Here is an 18,985-nt window from a genome sequence, read left to right on the forward strand (position 1 = left end):
AAAAGCAAAACAAAACACAAAAAAAAAAAACCCAAGAAGAAAGTTCTGTTCCAAACCTTCCCCCCCTCGGGCTGGGGGGTCCTGGCTCCACGTGTTCCAAAGGGCACAGAGCAGAACAGTGCAGAGCTGGAGGCTCTCAAGTGGGAAAAGGGACTGTCCTGTTCTTTAAAAACCAACAAAACAACAAAAAAAGGGGGGGATTTCTTCATCCCCTGTCGAGCAGTGGGAAGCAGAGCCGTGCTCACAGCTCTGGGGGCCACTGGAAAAAGGATTTTTGGAGTTCATCTCTCCTGGATCCAGCGGGATTCTCCTGCTGAGGAGTCTGCCAAGGATACAGGGAACAGAGCAGTGGCACCCCAGACCCCCTCTGTGCCAGGCAAGCCCACCCTGTGCAGGCTGAGTGATGCCTAAAATCCACATAAACACACATTTAAGGCATCCTGGGGACTCCTCTGGTTCCTTCTCACTTGCTCCTCCATCACCTCCCTCGGATTCCAACACCAGGGAGAGCCAGCCCTGCTCAGCTGGTGTAGGGGTGAGGGTGAGGATGGAGGAGGGAGGGAAGGAGGCAGGGGAAGGGCAGGGAGGTACAACCAGCCAGACAAACCGCCTGGGATGTGCTGGAGAAGGAGGGAGGGTCGGTCTCCTGGTGGACCAGCTCCACTTGCTGCTTCTCCCCTGCACATTCCACGTCCTTTCCCGCAGCTGGAAAACCAGGGGGAGGGTCCTGGCTGGGGGGGGGCTCCGGGCAGGGGATCAGAGGCTTTTGGCTCTGAGCAGAAGTGGTGATTTATTCAGCAAAAAGGCACAAGGCAGGAGGAGGGGAGGGGAGGAAGGAGCAGCTTCTCGAGCCCCGACCCCGCGTGGGCTCCGAGCTGGGGGTGCAAATCCCAGCCCTGGCGCCTTCAGCTGCCCCCGGGACGAGGCCTGGAGAGGGTCCCCCCTTGCCCTCACACCAGCGTCAGGTCCTTGCCCGGGGTTTTTCTCGCCATGGCGTCCCCCATCTCCGGCGGGATGACATTCCAGGCTTTGCCCTGCGCCCGCAGCATCCCGGACTCCGCCGACAGCGCCCTGTGCGCGCGGGGCTGCCCCGAGCCCTCCCTGCCCTCCAGGAAAACCGGGAAGGAAAATTTCCGCTGGATGTCGGGGCGGGCCCGCGGCTCGGCCCCGTCGTCGGGGGAGTCTCCCCCGTTCTCGGAGGGGCCGGGGGAGGCTCCGGGGAGGCGGTGCCGGGGCAGGCGGAGCGCCCGGAGCAGGGTGCGGGTCACGGTGAGGAGCAGCGCGATGATCCCGGAGAACAGGACGCAGGCGGTGGGAATCCCGACCCTCAGCGCCGACACCCTCAGCACGTGGAGGGCGAGAGCTGGAAGGAAAGGAGGGCACGGAGCCCCGTGAGGAGCCGGGGGGGGGAAGGAAGGGGTGCTTTTGCAGAAGCACTGAGGTTGGAAAAGAGTTCGTGGATCCCCCCTGTGCCCCATCCCCTCCTTGTCCCCCAGCCCGGAGCACTGAGGGCCACGCCCAGTCCTTCCTCGGACACCTCCAGGGGTGGGGACTCCAAACCTCCCTTCCAGTGCCTGAGCACCCTTTCCATGGAGAAATTCCTCCTGGTGTCCAGCCTGACCCTCCCCTGGCACAGCTTGGGGCTCTTTCATCCTGTCCCTTGTTCCCTGGGAGCAGAGCCCGACGCCCCCCCAGCTCCCCCCTCCTGTCAGGGAGTTGGAGAAAGTGAGAAGGTCCCCCCCAATCCTCCTTTTCTCCAGGCTGAGCCCCCCCAGCTCCCTCAGCTCCCCCTCATCCCCCTGACTCTCCAGCCCCCTCCCCTTCTCCCTTCCCTTCCCCGGACACGCTCCAGCCCCTGCAAAGCTCAGGCCTGTGGTGAGCTCTGGGCACCCGGGGAAGTTCCCACTCCAGGAATGAGCTGGCAAAGCCCTTTGCAAACCCAAGCAGAGCCCAGCCCGGGGTGCAGGGGCTGGGAGGAGCCCTTGCCTGTGAGGTAACAGCAGATCCCGCAGCAGAAGAGGCCGACGGCGCCGTGACGGACCTTCCTGGTGTCCTGGAGGAACCTGTCAGCCCTACAAAACAGGGCACAGGGACACTGAAACACCTGAGAAGCACCAGAGAAGCACCAGGGCTCCTGGCACAGGAGAAATGCTGGTGCTCAACCCCTGCTGAGCAAAGGAAACCCTGGCTTTGAGTAGAGGAAGAGGTTCGGGGCCGGGTCGCAGCCCCGGGATGTGCTGAGCTCGTGCAGCTCTCAGGGCTCCTGTTCTTCCTGTTGCCCTGGAATAGGAGATTTGGAGATCACTTGGAATTATAAACTTTTCCTGCCTGGCTCCTCCTGGGCTTCCAGGGCCCGATGGGGACGAGTTCAGGAGAGACAAATGCTTGGGGGAGGCTTTTTGCCCCTTTTCAGCAAACCCTGGAGAACAAACAGGGGTGGGTCCAGCCCATCTCCCCCTCCAAGTGCTGGCACCTTGAATTAAGCAAGGCCAGGTTGTCTCCTCACCCTTGGGGGAATTCAGAATCCAAGGGGGATTTAAGACTTCAAGGGGTGAATTCAGAAGCCAAAGGGTGAACTCAGCAGCCAAGGAATTAATTCAGAATCCAAGGGGTGGATTCAGCAGCCACGAGGGGAATTCAGAAGCCAAGGGGTGAATTCAGAACCAAGGAATTAATTCAGCAGCCAAGGGGGGAATTCAGCAACCAAGGAATGAATTCAGAAGCCAAGGGGTGGATTCAGCAGCCAGGGAATGAACTCAGAAGCCACGGGGGGAATTCAGCAGCCCAGGATGCTCTGCCCCGTCCCTCTCCCCCCAGCGTGGCCCCCTCCCCTCCTCGCTGCAGCCCCTGGGCCGTGTCCTGCAGCCCGGGGCCGATTCCAGCCCCTGGAGCCGCTCCCGGGGCCGCTGGGGAAGAGCGGCCGCTTTGTTTTATTAATTAATTAATTACCTGCGGCGGGAGGGATTAGCGGGGAGGGGAAGGACTTTGTTTGGAGCTGGCCCGGAGCAAGGGAGCTCTGAGTAATTCAGTGTGACAGCCCCAACGTGGGAAAGGGCCCCGGGCCGTGAACGGGTCCCCTGATGACCCCCGAGGGGATGGGGGTCCTGCCTGCAAAGCTGCCTGCCCGTGTCCCAAAATCCTGCCCTTCTCATCCCAAACACCAGGGGAGCCCTCGGGCTGCAGAGGGGGAAACTGAGGCACGGCCGGGCTGAGGGATGTCCTTGAGATCCCGGGAAAAGGGGCTCCCCAAGCCTCGGGTCACCTCAGCAGAGCCAGAAGGAGCTTCTTGTTTCACAGGGGGGCTCTGGGACAGAGCACAGAAATAACTCCCTGAAGTCGAATTGTTTGGGGAGAGCTTTCCTGCTTTGCTCTGTAAATCCTTGGACATATCCCTGCCTTGGAGCACGGGATAAATATATATATATAAGTATATATATTCCACGGCTGGAATGCTCCCTCTCTCCACCTTCCATCTGGCTGCCTGATCGGTGCTGCTCCCCTCTGGCACTCGGGATTTCCGAAGCTGAGCCTCACAGCTCCCAAACGGAGCATTTACAGCCCAAACCCGGCCCAGGCTGCAGGAGAATTCACTGCAGCTCCCTCAGAAATCCAAGTTTGCTCTGAGAATCGTTGTTGTTTTGGAGGAATCTTTTGCTCTTCTTCATTAATGAAGCATGGGAGATGCTGAGGAGACGCTGCTGGAGCTCCTCCAGCCCGGTGCTCCACGCAGAGCTGGAGGCACTGATGGCATTCTCTAATTAGGGACAAAAGTAGCTGTTGAGACGTCATCATTTCTTTTAAATGAGTATGGACTTTGAGTCAGAGTGGTCCCAAAACTGCCCCGTGGGCACGAGCCACGCCGAGGGACCTCCACCAAGTCCAATTTCCACCAAGATGCTTTTAAATCTGATTATTCACGAGTTGTATATCGATTTTAACCCGGGAGTGGGGCTGGGCTGGGCCAGCCCAAAGGCAGGAGAGAGGAATCGATTTGGAAACACCTCTGCAAGTGTAAATGTGCTGGGAATTGTTAAGTCAAAACCTGTCTGTGGTTAATGATCCCGGGCCTGGGATAATTTTGGTGCTGTGCTGTCACCCCAGAGAGCCCAGGGGCAAATTTTGGGTGCTCCCTCCCGGGCATCCTGGCACGGGATGTGTGACCCCACGTGCTCCTGCAAAGCCCGGGGTGTTACCAGGGGAGTTACATCACCCGGGCAGGCCGGAAAAAAACCTGCTCCAGGGCCAGGCAGATGCCACACCCCAGATTAAAGGGTACATTTACAGCCCTGGCGTTCCTGGCCGGAAATAAAACCCCAACACAGGCCCTGGGTTTGCACAGGAGCGTTGCCAGGAGATCAAACCACCTGTATCACTGCTCCAGGAGTGAATCTGCTCCCAGGCCACACAGCTGCTAAGCACAGCTACACCCCAAATTAAAGGACAATTAAAGGGCTCGTGCCCCCTTGAACCCTCCCATCCCCTCAACCCCCAGTGCCCCTCAAACCCTCCCATCCTTCCAACACTTGATGCCCCCAAACCCTCCCATTTCTTCCATCCCCCAGTGCCCACAACCCCACCCATCCTTCCATTCCCTGTGCCCCCAAATCCTCCCATCCCCTCAACCCCCTGTGCCCCCAAACCCTCCTGTGCCTCCTGAACCCTCCCATCCCCTCAACCCCCTGTGCCCCCAAACCCTCCCATTTCTTCAACCCCCTGTGCCCCCAAACCCTCCCATCCCCTCAAGACCCTGTGTCCCCAAACCCTCCTGTGCCCCCAAACCCTCCCACTCCCCAAACCCTCCCATTTCTTCAATCCCCTCTGCCCCCAAACCCTCCCATCCTTCCAACCCCCGGCACACCCCGACCCCCCCCATCCTCCCACCCCCCGCGGGTGCCCCCGCTGCCCTCACCGGTCGTGCCCGGGCTGCCCCCGGCCCAGCTCGGTGCCGAGGTGGCCGTGCAGGAGGCAGAGCAGGAGGCAGCTCAGGTTGAGCATCAGGCAGAGCGCGGCCAGCGTGGCCTCCGCCACCTCCATGGAGCGCTTCGCCCAGCCCGGCAGCTCCCAGTGATCCTCCTGCGGGAGCCGCAGCAGGAGGTTGGAGGAGAGCAGGGCCATGACGGCGGACAGGGCACCGAAGAGCAGCAGCACCGTCAGGGCCCGCTCCCGGTACGCGCCGGCCATGGTGGGGCCGGGCACCGGGGGGGCTCCGGGCACCGGGGGGGCTCCGGGGGGGCTCGGGGGGTCCCACCCGACGGTGCGTGCGCTCCCCAACTCCTCGGGGCTCCCGCCACCGGATCGCGGGCACCGGGAAAGGGAACTGATATCGGGCAGCGGGAGCAGGAAAGGGAACTGATAACGGGCTCCGGGAAGAGGCACCGAGCCGGGAGCGCCCCCGGCCGCCTTCCTGCCCCGCCCGTGGCCGCCGGGGCGGGTCGGTCCTGCCCCCGGGCCGGTCCTGCCCCCGGGCCCTCCCCTCGCAGACCGACCCCCCCCCCTCCGCCCCCCGGGCCGGCTCCGCCCGCCGCCCGCCCCCGGCGGGGCCCCCGGAGCCTCCTCGGGGCAGGGGGGGGCTCGGGAGGGCGATGGAGGAGGGTCCGAGGAGCCCCTTTGGGCTCGGCGGGAGGGACAGACGGACACCGAGCAGAGCATCCTGCAGCTCCCCCTCGCTCTCCACGTTCCCAGCCCCGACCGACCCGCTCCTGGGAAAACCCCGGGACTGACCCCCGGCGACACAACCCCGGCCCCAGAGAGGAGAGGACAAGGGGGAGGGTGGTGGGAAGGGGCCACCGCGGTCCCCTCATCCCGCGTCCCCCCAGGAGAGGCACCTTTGGCCTCCACCTGCAGGGGGAGAATCGTCTCCAGGTCCGGGGGGAGCACCCAAAACGTTCTCAGTCCCGGAAGGCTGGGAAAGGACCCCCGGGGCTCTGTGCTGCCGTCAGCCCCCTGCCCTTGGGGCCCCCACGAGTTTCCCATGTCTTATAAATATCCTGGGAAGCAGAATCGCCTTCCCCTCTGGGACCTGCCCTGCCAGTGGGGCCCCCTGGGAATGGGGGGAGCATTAAAGCAGGATTAATTCGGGGAAAATTCACTCCACGGGTCACCTGTTACCTCGGGAAAGACCCCGAGCCTCGGGAGCAGAGGAGAAGCCGAGGCAGAGTTTCCCTCCTCAACCCCACCCCCCCTGGCACGGGAATTCCCCCTGCGTGGGGGACAAGGGGACACCGGGGGACATCGGGGTCTGGCCTTCCCGGGTACATCCCGGGCCCCCTGCCAGGGCCAGGCCAGGGCACCGGGTGTGACACAGCCCCCTCCATCCCGGTGGCAGCAGTGCCTGGGCCCGTGCCTGGGCCTGGCTGTGGGATCTGGACGGGGTGACCTTTCCGTCTGGCGCGGGGGCAGTGCCGGCCCGGCCTTCCCGTCCCGCGTGGGTGGTTCCCCTGGCACCCCGCCCCGCTCCCGGGGCCGACAGGGGCTATTTTGAAAGCTGCTGTGTTGCCCTTGGCAGCAGCTCGGGTTTGGCTCCCGGCTCCTTTCCAGCCCCGCTCGTATTTTTGCCCGGAGGGGGATGTCAGTCCCTGGGACTGTGTCCCCGAAGTCCCCAAACCGGTGGCAGCATCCCTGTCCCTTCCCCCTGGCCGGGAGAGGGACAGGGCTCAGCCGTGTCCTGCACTGGGGTGCAGAGCACTGCAGGTCTCATCCCAGGGCATCCAGCAGCTTGGGCTCCCCGAAACCCCAGGATTTTGGGGCAGGAAGAGCCTCAAGAGGGAGCTCAAAGCTTTCAAGTCTTTCAAGGGGGGTTCTGTGCAGCCCCTTCACCCAAAGAGGGGCTCAGTTGCCACGGCTGGAAGCGGCTCTTGCCTTGCCCAAACCCCTGGGAAGCCCGAGCCGAAGGGAGAAGGACGGGGCAGGGATGTCCCACACCCCAGGCAGGCAAAGGGTCACGGTGTGTGCCCCCACCCCCTGTCCCGGGGCAGGATGGGCAGCTGGATGTGTCACCTCGGACCCCGTGGCTGCCAGGCCGTGGCTTTGCCGGTGCTCTGGCACTTCTGCTCTCCCCCCCCTTCAGGATCAATTAAGATTGGGCCAATTACCAGCCTGCTAATTGCGCTCTGTAAATCACGAGCTTTAAAAGCAACTCTGAGAAAAGATGCCACGTCCTTTCCCCCAGCGCATCCGGAGAGCCCCCATCCCTCCAGCCTCCCTTCCCAAACCCCCCCCCCGGGGCTGGGGGCTGGCACTGGGTCCCCAGTATGGCCAGGGTGGAAGGGCATGTCCCTGATATCAGGGATTCCCTGAGAACCCCCTTCCCACCTGCTGCTGCCCGGGCGCTCCGCTCCCGCAACGGGAGCTCGGGAATTGCATCAGTTCCCCCTGGCTGCTGTAAACACGGGTGTTCCCGGCGGGAATCCCGTGCCAAGCGGCTCCTGGGACGGCTCTTCACCTCCCCAGGGGGGGCTGGAGGCAGCAGGACCCCCGGCACAGCACCCACCCCGTGGCACTCAGCACCCACCCGGCAGATCGCGGGCTCGGGGAGGGGGCAGAGCAGAGGGGGGTGGTCCCGGTCACCCCTGTGGCCGCACCGTGGCTTTGTCCCCGCCAAAGCAGAGGCCAGGCAAGGACAGGACACGAGTGGGGGCGTGGATTGGGCGGTGCCTTCTCCGGGTCCGATTTTGAGGCCGGGTTTGGGCCCAGACTCGGGGCCAGGGCACGGCAGCGTCCCCTGAGCTCAGGTTCTGCTCCGTCCGGGGGAAAGCGCCTTCCCAGCCCGGCCCCTCCGCGCCCCGCAGACTCCCAGACTCCACTGTCTCCTTCCATCAGCCCCGGGCTGTCCGTGTGTCCGTCACACGGGGCTGTCCGTGTGTCTGTCCCCGCGTGACGCAGCAGCATCTCCCTCCCCTGGCTCTGCAGAGTCACCTCGCGGGCTCCGAGCCGCGGGATCCACAACCACCCACATCCCCCGGAGCGCTCAGCGAGCTCCGGTGCCTGCCCAGCGGCTTCCTGCCGCCTTCCCCGGGCCGGGCTCGGGGACGGCGCCGTGAGATCCCGGTGCTGGATGTCCCGCGTGCCGGGGGGGGGCACACGGGGGGTCGGGGTCCGCAGGGAGCGGGCGCCGGGCTGGGTTTTGGCGTGGTCGGTGTCGGTCGGTGTCCCCGGGTCGCGTCGCTGCGGTTCGGCTGCGGGGTGGCCTCGCTGGTGGCGGGGGGCAGGAGGAGGGGGCAGCCCCCCCTTCCTCCCTCCCCAGGGCAGTCACGGCGTTGATATCATTAATAAATAAAATAAGGGGGTGAGTTGAGCGTGTCCTTTCGGAGCTGCAAACCCCTCAATCCCTGCCCGAGCCTGGACCCCCCTTCGAGGGCACAGCATCCCCTGGGACCCCCCAAACCACTCCGTCCCGGCCCCCTACATTCCTACAAACTCACCCGCGTTCTTCCCTGCAAACCCCCCCATCCCAGACCCCAAAACCCCCCCAGTGTCACCCCAATCCCAGACCCCAAATCCTCCCCAGTGTCACCCCAAACCCAGACCCCAAATCCCCCCCAGTGTCACCCCAATCCCAGACCCCAAATCCCCCCCAGTGTCACCCCAATCCCAGACCCCAAACCCCCCAGTGTCACCCCAAACCCAGACCCCCCAAACCCCCCCACTCTCACTGGCCCCGCCCCTTCCCCGTCGCCCCGCCCCTTTTCCAGACAGGGGGCGTGGTTATGCAAACCAACCCCCGGGCTTCCGCCAATGGCGAGCGGGCCCGGCGCCGCTATGCAAATGAGCCGGTGGTGGTGGGCGGGGTTATGCAAATATCGCCGGCGCGGCTCGGGCGGGCAGCGCGCGCTGCCGGGACACGGGACCGGGACCGGGATCGGGACCGGGATCGGGATCGGGATCAGCACTGGAGGGGCCGCCCCGGCTCCACCGCAGCGCCGGGAACGCGCGTCCGGAGCTGCCGAGGAGGACGAGCCGCTGTCCCGGTGCGTGGTGTCCCCGGGCGGGGAGGGAGGAGGGTCCCGCACGCCCCCGGGGGGGGGGGGGTCCCGCACGCCCCAGGGCTCCGGTGTGGCCGGTCCCGAGGAGTCGGGGGACAGAAGGGCAGCCGCGTCCCCCCCCCGTTCCCGGCTGGGTCCCGCCGTTCCTGCGGGGCGCTGCACCGCATCCCCCCGGCCGCGCCGTCGGGGCGCACGGGCAGGGGCAGCGGGGCCGGCCCGAGGAGGGGCCGGTGCGGCCGGACCGGCGCCCGGCGGGCTGGTCTGGGCACGGCGGAGCCCCGGCCCCCGCCCCGCCGTCTAGGGATGGCGGGCTATAAAAAGCCTGTGGTTTGCGCCGCGCTCGGGGCGGTTATTTTTACTCGTGTCTGTGCAGGGAGGAACGCCCGGGTTTAACCCAAAAGTGCAGCCTGGATGGCAGCCGCCCTGCCCCGGCCCCGCCGCCGCCTCCCCGGGCCCACCGGGCCCTTTGGGCGCTGGGGCTGAGCCCACCGTGGAGAGGGGAAACTGAGGCACGGCCCCGCGGGGCTGGCGGCTCGACGTGCAGGGAGTGTGACAGTGACAGCGGTGACACCCCGGTGCGGCGCCAGGGCCCGGTGACAACCGAGCTGTCACTGCTCTGGCTGTTCCCAGCACTCGCTGGCTCCTTCCCGCTCCCAGGTGGGGATGGGACACGGCTCCTGCCAGCACGTGGCATCTCCAGAGTGTCCCGGTCTCCCTCCATCACCCGGGAAGGGCGAGGTGGATCCTCTGCTGGATCCTCCTGCCCGGCAGAGCACATCCCCGGCCCCATCCCTGGGGCTTTGCTCCTTTAATGAGAGAAAGTTTCCCAGAGCTGCTGCCTCTGGGGTTTCACAGGGAAGGAACTAACGTGGATGAGCAGGAAGGCAGGGCCAGGACCACGGGCTGTGCCCCCACGGTGCCCCCACGTCCCTCGGGGCATCGGGTGCCGGCTGGGAAGGGAGTGTGGGCGAACTGGTGAGCCGGATCTTGGCCCTTTTCCATGGCCCTGGCTGCCAGCTGGACATGGCACGTGTGGGGAGACCTGTGGATCTCAGGAAGGAAGGGAGATCCGGGAGGGACATGCGGGCCTAGGTTTGGTTTAGGATGCCAAACGTTCCCGCTCATCTCCAAGCCCGGAGCACTGATGAAAAGGAAAGTAGTTTTGGGAAACTTTGGAAAACTGGGTGTTGCAAGGGGACAGGGATCCTGCTGACTCCCAGGAGAAGCATCCTGGCAGTGAGGGAGCTGGAAAGCTTGGCATGCCACGCTGCAGTGGGAATGCCTGGAAGGATCTGGGGGGAGGGAACTGGTGCATTTAAGACCCTTCACCAGAACTGCTGCAGGATTGTGAGGAGCAAACCAGGTTTGGGAACCATGCAGCCCTAATGCCACAGGGGTGGGCTCAGGCCGGCCAGGAGCGACTTTGCTGCACCCAGCAGAGCCTCCAGCAGCAAATATCCCCCACATTAATTCCCTCCATCATTCCCCAATCCCTTGGGAACCGCGTGTTCCTTCCCTTGGTGAACACGGAGCAGAAAAGGCGGTGCAGGCCCGGAGGGGGGGGTCTGTGCGTCCGTCTCTCTCTCTCCCCACGGGGAAGAGCTGCCTCGTTTTTGGTGGTGGTGGTGGTGGTGGGGGTGTTTCGATCCTTCCTGCTTCCACACAGTCATTTTGGAACCGAAAAGCCTCCGCCCATCACGTTCCGCCGGCGGCACCGGCCCGGGGCAGCGCCGGGCACGGGGGGCACTTTCGCTCTGTGTCACCCCCCGGCAGGACGGAGCCGAGGCTGGAGGGTCCCTCCAAGCCCAGCCAACACCTGGATTTGGCTCCAGAGGGTCGCCCGGCCCTGGCTGCGTGCTGGGACAGGGGTGGGTAAATCAATTCTAATCAATTAATTAGAACTCCACCACCCCCCCCCCCCGGGGGTTTTGTGGGCGCTGGGGAAGGGGGTCGGTGGAGGTGTTGGTGGTCCCTGAGCCCCCGCAGGACCCCTTTCCCACCAACCAGCCTCTCCTTTCCCCTGCTTCCCAGCCTTCCTCCTGCCTTCCCACCCCCCCTCCCAGCGCTGCCAGCCCCGCTCTGGTTTGTACTGGTCGCTTGTCTAAACAACCTATAAAAAGCAGGAGGGCCTGACAGCCCCGGCACAAACCCTGCTCTGCTCGGGCCGTTCCCTGCTCCGGGGCCGGGATGCTGCTCACACCGGCCCTGCCATTCCCTGGGGACCTGTGGGATCCGGGGCTGGGAGCAGGGCAGCACCAGCCAGGGGTGGATGTGCCCCCCCCCCCCCCGGTCCCAGCACTGTGTGTCCATCCGTGTCCTGTGCTCCTCCGACCCCGCTGCCCTCCCGGTCCCAGCGAGGCAGCATCAGCCCTGCCCTCCTCTGGGATTTTCCCCTCCCTGCCAATCCCAGCTGCTTCTCCCTGTGAAAGATGGGATGGAAAATCTTTCTTCCCGCTTCAATCTTCGTTTTTCTCCAAGAAGAAGCTTTCTGGGAGCTGCCAAATGCCGGCAGCAATTGATAACCACTCTGTCTCCCCCCTCCCCTTCCTGTTCCTGCCCAGTCACCCCCAGCTTTCAGGTTTGCAACTGAATCCCCATAATTTGGCCAAAACAACGTTTCCCCCCAATTTCTGTGTCCCGTGGGAGGAGGAACCACCAGGGAGCTCAGAGATCCTGACCTGGGGTTATTAGGGGAGTGCTCAGGCCCTGGAGAGGCTTTGCCCCCCGAGCGCTCCCCTAATAACCCACCTGCTTTGATTTTAGGATAAATCTGATGGATTTAACACTCCTGGGATCACTCAGGGACACAAAGGTGTCAAAGGCAATGCTGGGAACTCCCGTTATCGTGCCGAGCATCCCACACCACACAGGGAAAAACACTCCGCTCTCCGGGGGTTCGCTCGGTCTCAGAGCACTAATTAGGGGCTGGGATGGGGAGTTTACACACCCAGGCGTGATGCAAACGACCCCAAAAGGTGTAGAGGACCCGGGGTGTTAATTACAAAGGTGGTGGCAGCACAGGGGTCAGGGGGGACACCCCTCTGTGGGTGCTGGCACGGGCAGGGTGGGCTGAGGGGCTGCGGGACCGCGCCCGGTGCGTGCGAGTGAGCAGAGCCCGGGCTAAAGATAAGCTGGCGTGGGAGGGAGCGGAGCCTGACGGGGTGCCAGGCAGCACCAGGGCCTCTGCCTGGCACGGGGAGTGCAGAGTGACTCCTGTCTGGAAGGTTTCGAGAGCTCCAGAGCTGTGGGTTCTGTCGGGATGACGGTGCTGGAGGGTGGTTTGCTCATCACACGAGGAGCCTCCGCGGGACGTGGGGCCTGGTGGGGACACCCCGATGGGGAGCTGAGGGGTCTCTCCAGGGCTGGCTCCCCTCTCCCTCCTGCTCGAGGCCACGAGCCCTCCCTGGATGTCACCCCCTCCCCGGGGGCTGTCCCTGTCCCATGGGACGGGCTTCTCAGTTCCACAATGACTGTGTGGAAGGAGGAAGGACGGAAACACCCCCCAGACACGAGGCAGCTCTTGCCGTGGGGGACACAGACAGACACACAGAGCACACACAGAGCCCCTCCAGGCCCAGGGGGTGCCACCTCTCTGTACCAGGGGCTGGAGGTGGCGATGCCAGGCAGAGCCTGTGCCCGTCAGGAATTGCTGCCCATCCCTTTATCACCCTTAAAACGCAGCGTCAAAGCCCCCCCTCCCCTCCCAGCCCTTGGTACCTGTCGGGGTGGCTGTGGTGACACTCTGGGGGGGCCGTGGTGACACTGACGTGGCCGTGGTGGCACTGGCGTGGTCGTGGTGACACTCTGGGGGTCTGTGGTGACACTTTGAGGTGGCCGTGGTGGCACGCTGGGGGGGCCGTGGTGACACTGGCGTGGCCGTGGTGGTACTCTGGGGGGGCCGTGGTGACACTGGCGTGGCCATGGTGACACTCTGGTGTGTCCGTGGTGTCACTCTGGGGTGGCCGTGGTGACACTCTGGGGTTCTGGGACCCCCCTGGTGCCCCCACAGCCTCACCCCATGGGACACTGGGGCACCACAGCACCCAAAGAGCCAGGAGGGGACTGTCCCCACGCAAACCCTTGGCAGCAGGTGGGTGACACACCTTCCATCCCCAGCACCCCGGAGCCCTAAAAACCCCTCTGGGGTGAGGCAGAGCGGGGATATAGGGGGGAATCCCAGCTGGGGGAGCACCCCCTGCCCCAAACAGGCCAGACCCCGCTGGCACCCCGAGCCCCCCGGGGAACAGCCCCTCTTTTTACACCCCAAACCAAACCCCGCGGGCTGGGGGTGGGCAGCCAGAGCTGACCCCTCGGGGTGGCCCCGGGATTTACTGGGAGCGCCCTCGGTGTGGTGCCACAGGTGTCGGGGCCGGGAGGGCGGGAGCTGGTTGGGAAAACCTCCCCCATTCCCGCCGGGAACCGCCGGCTCTCTGCGGCGGGGCCGGGGTGGTCCGGGCACCCCCCGCGCCCCCCGTGCCCTGCGTGGGCCCCGGGACACAGGGTGGCAGCGGGGCCGTGGGAACGGCAGCGCCATTTCCTTCCAGAAATTAAAATTAGTTCTGATCAGCTAAATTTAGCAGATGGTAAAATGGCAACGTGCTCGAGACCGGGGGGGAAGCGGGACCGGCCCGGGGGGCACCGGGGCAGCGAAGGGTTTGGCTGGTCCCCAACTGCCCCCCCGGGTGCAGCCCTGGGGATGGATGGGCTATTTGGGGTTCCCGGGGTGCTGGTTGCCCCCAGCACTGGGTTCCTGGCCCTGTTGGCTTCCCAGCTTGGCCCTGGCCTGGGGACAGCGGGGACAGTGCCAGGTTGGATCTGCCCCCAGACTGGGGCACCCATTAGGATTACCTTGATACCCCCCCTGGCTCTGCCCCAGAGGCACTGGGGGGGATCCCAGAGGGGTTTTGGGGTGACTGGGGCTGGGGGACGGCAGAGGAGCGAGAGTCGGGGCCGTGTGGCAGCAGAGGAGGGGGCACGGGGGGGTCACAGCCCCATGCCAGGCTCTGAGGGGTGCGGGCACCCCCCAGGCAGGGGGGCTGTGGGGTCTCCAGACCCCTCGCCCTTCCCAGGGCGGGCTCACGTGGCCATGGGAGGTGGGTGGTGGCCATGGGAGGTGGGTGGTGGCCATGGGAGGTGGGTGGTGGCCATGGGAGGTGGGTGGTGGCCATGGGAGGTGGGTGGTTTCGCTTTGCCGTCTCCTCGTGCAGCCACTTCCTGGCCTGCGAATGGTGGAGGTCAAATTTAGCCTGTCAAGTCTGAGCTAGAGAGAAAAAAAAAAAAAATAGAAATTTAAAAAAAAACCCACCCCAACTGGAGCCCAAAACCAGCCCCTTTGCTGGAGGGACCCTCCCCGTCACCCGCCCTTAAATCCGCCCTCCCCGTCCCACGGACCCGCCGTCAGCAGCAGCATCAGAGCAGCCCCCCCAGCCTTGAGGGGGGAGCAGAGGGATGGGAAGTCTCATCCTGAGCTCCCGGTGAAGGATTTGGCACCCCAGCACCGTGGGTTTCCAGCCGACACCCAGAGGTGCTCAGGGTGATGGAGCCGGGGCGGCCGGGCAGGGCCGAGGGGATTTTTCCCCCTCTGCCCCACCAGAATTCCCCAATTTATATTTTTTTCCCCCCACTTTCCAGTTTGCTGCCATCTTTGCGGAAGACAAGACCAAAAAAAAAACAAAAAAAAAAACCACCAAAAAACCCCAAAACTTCCTCCGAAAAACCTTTTTATTTTTTTTTCTCTTTTTTTTTTTTTCTTTTTTTTTTTTTTTCAGCAAAAAAAGCTTATTTTTGGCGGTGCTGGGGCGGGGATGCTCGCTCGGGGCGGCCCTGGGGCCGCGGGGGGGCTCAGGGGCTTCTCGCTCTCTTCCAGCCCCGAAACCTGGCGCGGGAGGCGAAAATGGGCCGTAAAAAAATACAGATCAGCCGAATTTTGGACCAGCGGAACCGGCAGGTAGGACCCTCCCAGGGGGGGGCAAAACCTCTGGGTGCTCCCACCACCCTCGGGGCTGCTGGACCTTCAGAGGGTCCCCAGGAGGAGGGTGTGGGGGTCTCCAGCGCTGTGTGTCCCCCCCCCAAGGTGACGTTCACCAAGCGGAAATTCGGGCTGATGAAGAAGGCCTACGAGCTGAGCGTGCTGTGCGACTGCGAGATCGCCCTCATCATCTTCAACAGCACCAACCGGCTCTTCCAGTACGCCAGCACCGACATGGACAAGGTGCTGCTCAAGTACACGGAGTACAGCGAGCCCCACGAGAGCCGCACCAACTCCGACATCCTCGAGGTACCGGCCGGGAGGGGCGGCCCGGGGAGGGGGCCGGGGCGGCTGCGGGACCCCCCTGATGGCCCTGCTGTGTCCCCCCCCCTCCCTCAGACGCTGAAGCGCAAGGGGCTGGGGCTGGAGAGCCACGAGCTGGAGCTGGACGAGGGCCCGGAGCCGGGGGACAAGGGCAGGAGGCTGAGCGAGGGCGTGGACCTGTCGGTGGCACGGAACAGGTTCTACGTGAGTCGGTGGTGGGGGGTCTGAGGGACCCCCAGAGACCCCGTCCCCTCTCCCATGTGTGTGGTCTCAGCCCTGCAGAGCTCTGGGGGACCTCGAGAGTCCCCATCCCCTTCTTGTCCTTGATCTTGACCCTGCAGAGCCCTGAGTGTCCCCAAGAGTCCCCATCCCCTCCCCTGTCTGGGATCTCAGCCCTGCAGAACCCTGAGTGTCCCCAGGAGTCCCCATCCCCTCCCTGTCCTTGATCTCAGCCCTGCAGAGCCCTGAGTGTCCCCAAGAGCCCCCCTCCCATCCCTGCCCTTGACCTCTCCTTTGGCCTGAGAGTCCCAGGGGTCCCCAAGGTCCTCATCCCCTCCTTCGACCTCTGCTTTGCCCTGCACAGCCCTGAGGGTCCCCGGGAGTCCCCATCCCCTCCCTTGACCTCTCTTTTGCCTTGCAGGGCTCTGAGGGTCCCCTCCCTCGACCTCTGCCTCTCTCTGCACATCCCTGAGGGTCCCCAAAGAGTCCCTGTCCCCTGCCTGTCCTTGACCTCTGTCTGTCCCCGCAGAGCCCGGTGCCGCTGCCCGAGGCCGCCTATGGCAGCTCCCCCCCGGCCACGGACACGTCCCTGGGCAGTGCCAGTAGCTCCCCCCAGAGCCAGGGCCGCTCCCCCGCCTTCAAACCGGCAGCCCCGAAGCCCCCGGGACGGTCCCCGGGGCCGCTGCCCCCAGGTAGGATGGGACCCTTCAGCTGGGGATGCTGAGGGAGCGGGGTGTAGGGGAGGAGGACCCTGCAGTCGGTGCCACATCCCTGCCATGGGCACCCTGTCCCCACCAGGGACACCCTGTCCACACCAGGGGTATCCCGCCCCTGCCACGGGGACCCTGGACCTGCCATGGGCACCCCATTCCTACCATGGGCACCCTGACCTCGACACAGGCACCTCATCCCCACAACAGGCACCCCATCCCTGCCATGAGCACCCTGTTCCCACCTTGGGCATTACATCCTTACCATGGGCACCCCATCCACACCACAGGCACCCCATCCCTGCCATGGATATCCCAAACCCACCATGGGTACCCCATCCTTTCCATGGGCACCCCATCCTTGCCTTGGATATCCCAAACCCACCATGGGCACCCCAACCCCACCATGGGTACCCCATCCTTTCCATGGGCACCCCATCCTTGCCTTGGATATCCCAACCCTGCCATGGGCACCCCATCCCCTCCATGAGCACCCCAACCCCACCACGGGCACCCCATCCCCGCCACGAGCACCCCAACCCCACTGACCCCACGGGGGTTTTCCCAGCCAGGCCCCCACATGCAAAGTTGCCCTCGCAGCCTCTCCCGGGGATTTACGGGGCGCGGGGCCGGGGCGGCTGCGTGGGCAGGGAGAGCTGCTGCAGCTCCAGCTGTGGAAACACCGGCCCTGGGCCCCCCTCCAGCTGCTTCCTGCCCCCCCCCAGCACCCAGCACCCAGCACCCAGCACCCAGCACCCAGCTGGCCCCTCTCCCTGCACCCACAGCCCGAGCACAGCACGAGGGGCTCATCCTGCCCGGCAGTGACAGGGACCTGGTGGCCTCCGGGCCCAGGTGGCTGATGGAAAAGCTGATGGAAAAAAAAAAAGAGATGCTGGGCCTTGGCCAGTGGAAACCCCCCCCGCCCCGGGTGGGTGGGTGGGGGGTTTGGGGGTGCAGCATCCCCATCTGTCTCCTCGGGGTGCTGGACGTCCCCCCTCGGGAGGTCCTGGCTGTTCCATGGGGGGTTGAGGTGTGGGAGCTCCCCGGGGCAGGGTCCCGAGGGGGGGTTGGCAGCCTGCTGGCACCGGGGTTGGGTGCAGCCATCGCCTCCGTGTGTCACCTCTTGTCACAGCCCGTGGCCACAGCCCAGCTGCGCCGGTAGCCCCGGAGGATGTGGCCATGAGGATGTGGCCACGAGGGCAGCGGGGCGGCCACCGTCACACCCGTGGGCATCCCGACCCATCCCCGCATCCCCTGGAGCCACCCCCTGCATCCCCCTGTCCCTCTGTCCCTGCAGGTCTCGGCTACCCCCTGTTCCCTGCGGGCGGCCTGAACCGAGCCCTGGCCACCAAGACCCCCCCCCCGCTGTACCTGGGGGCCGAGGGCCGGCGCGGGGAAGCCCAGGGCAGCCTGGCGAGTGCCCGGGGCGGCGGCAGCACCGCGGTGAGTCCGGCTGTGCCCGGGGCCACGGCGGTGTCCCCTCCCCAAACCCAGCTCCTCCCAGCTCCCCTTCCCAGCCCAGCACCGGGGCTTTGCTGGGGGGAGTGGGGTAGGGGGAGACGCTGTATCACGGCCCTCCCGCCCTCCCGAGGGCTCTGAGGGCACAAAACCTGACGGGCTCACCCCCTGCTCCCACAGCGGCCGCTCTACCCGGCCCTGCAGACCCTGAGCCCCGTCCTCGCCCCGGGCAGTTCCAGCATCCCGAGCCACGGCCTCGCCGGCTTCCCCTTCCTCAGCCCAGCCCAGGCGGGTGAGTCCTGGTCCCTCAGCCTTGGGACGGCACCGACATCCTCCTCCCCGTCCCCCCTCCCGACCTGTGGACCCCCCTCCCCCGGATCCCGCTCACTCCTGCCCTCCTGCCCAGCAGATTTCGGGGCTGGCGAGGTCCCGCCGCCCCCCGGGTTCCTGCAGCCCGGCCCCCCGGCGTGGCAGCACCCCCGGGACATGGCAGCGCTGGGGTAAGGACGGACGGGGGGGCTGCAGGGGTGGGGACAGGGGAGTGTCTGCTCGTGGGTGCCACCTCCCAGCACCCAAGGCACAGCCCCCCACCCTCCACGCTGGTGCCTGTCCGGCTCCACCCCAAAACTGGGGGGTGTAGGGTCACCCCCCAGACTCCTCCCCGGCTCGCCACTGTTGGCAGAGCCTGTTTCCAACCGGATTTCCCCATGGAGCCGGTCCCCATGTGCCCCCCCCGGTCACACACCAGGCTCCCAGCAGCTGGATGGGCACCCGCCCAGTGCCCAGCTGGGCCAGGGCCGGGGCACGACACGAGTTTGGGGGGTCTCAGCCCCTCTAGCGATGAAAAGCAGGGGTGAGCTCAGCCTTTCTCCACCCTGCGCACCCCGGCAGGGCATCCAGGGAGACCCGGCCTCACCCCCCTCCCCTCTCGCCCCAGGGTCAGCAGCCGAATCGTCTCTGCCGAAGACCCTCCCCCGGCCCCCGGCTCCTCCCCGCAGCACCCAGCCATCAGCATCAAGTCGGAGCGGGTCTCCCCGGGGCTGGGCTGCCCCTCGGGCACCCCCCAGACCTCCCTGGCCAGCCTGGCGTCCCTCAGCGAAGCCTCCCGAGGCCCCGGAGACCTCCAGCCCCGGGACGACTACGCCAAGGGGTACCCCTACCCCCTCGGTGCCCCCCGGCCGCCGGCGGAGGAGCAGAGGGTCGCGGTGCCCCCGCGGCGGGCGCAGCCCATGGACGTTTGGCAGAGATAGCGAGGCCGAGGGGGCGCGGGGGGGTGGGCCGGGGGAAGCCGTGCTTGGGGGGAGCGGCCCCCCCTTCGCCCCCAC

General features: G+C 65.4%; 2 protein-coding genes across 2 annotated transcripts; one reads left to right on the forward strand and one right to left on the reverse strand.

Annotated features, from left to right (window-relative positions):
* Positions 1 to 263: 263 nt before the first annotated feature.
* On the reverse strand, positions 264 to 5,649 carry TMEM221 (transmembrane protein 221). Its single transcript, XM_051769261.1, has 3 exons — positions 4,910 to 5,649; positions 1,987 to 2,072; positions 264 to 1,363 (listed from the first exon to the last, which is right to left on the reverse strand). Exons 1-3 carry the CDS (start codon positions 5,647 to 5,649, stop codon positions 951 to 953), a joined length of 1,239 nt encoding a protein of 412 aa, XP_051625221.1. The 3' UTR covers positions 264 to 950.
* Positions 5,650 to 14,856: 9,207 nt separating this feature from the next.
* Positions 14,857 to 18,985, forward strand: MEF2B (myocyte enhancer factor 2B). The gene is made up of 8 exons (XM_051769345.1): positions 14,857 to 14,928; positions 15,055 to 15,258; positions 15,349 to 15,477; positions 16,022 to 16,184; positions 17,500 to 17,645; positions 17,841 to 17,952; positions 18,070 to 18,160; positions 18,598 to 18,985. The coding sequence occupies exons 1-8, from the start codon at positions 14,875 to 14,877 to the stop codon at positions 18,908 to 18,910; spliced, it is 1,212 nt and encodes a 403-aa protein (XP_051625305.1). The 5' UTR covers positions 14,857 to 14,874; the 3' UTR covers positions 18,911 to 18,985.

Source organism: Manacus candei, unplaced genomic scaffold (assembly GCF_025592945.1).
Source record: "Manacus candei isolate 608988 ecotype Guabito, Panama unplaced genomic scaffold, ASM2559294v1 h1tg000106l, whole genome shotgun sequence".
Classification (NCBI taxonomy): Eukaryota; Metazoa; Chordata; class Aves; order Passeriformes; family Pipridae; genus Manacus; species Manacus candei.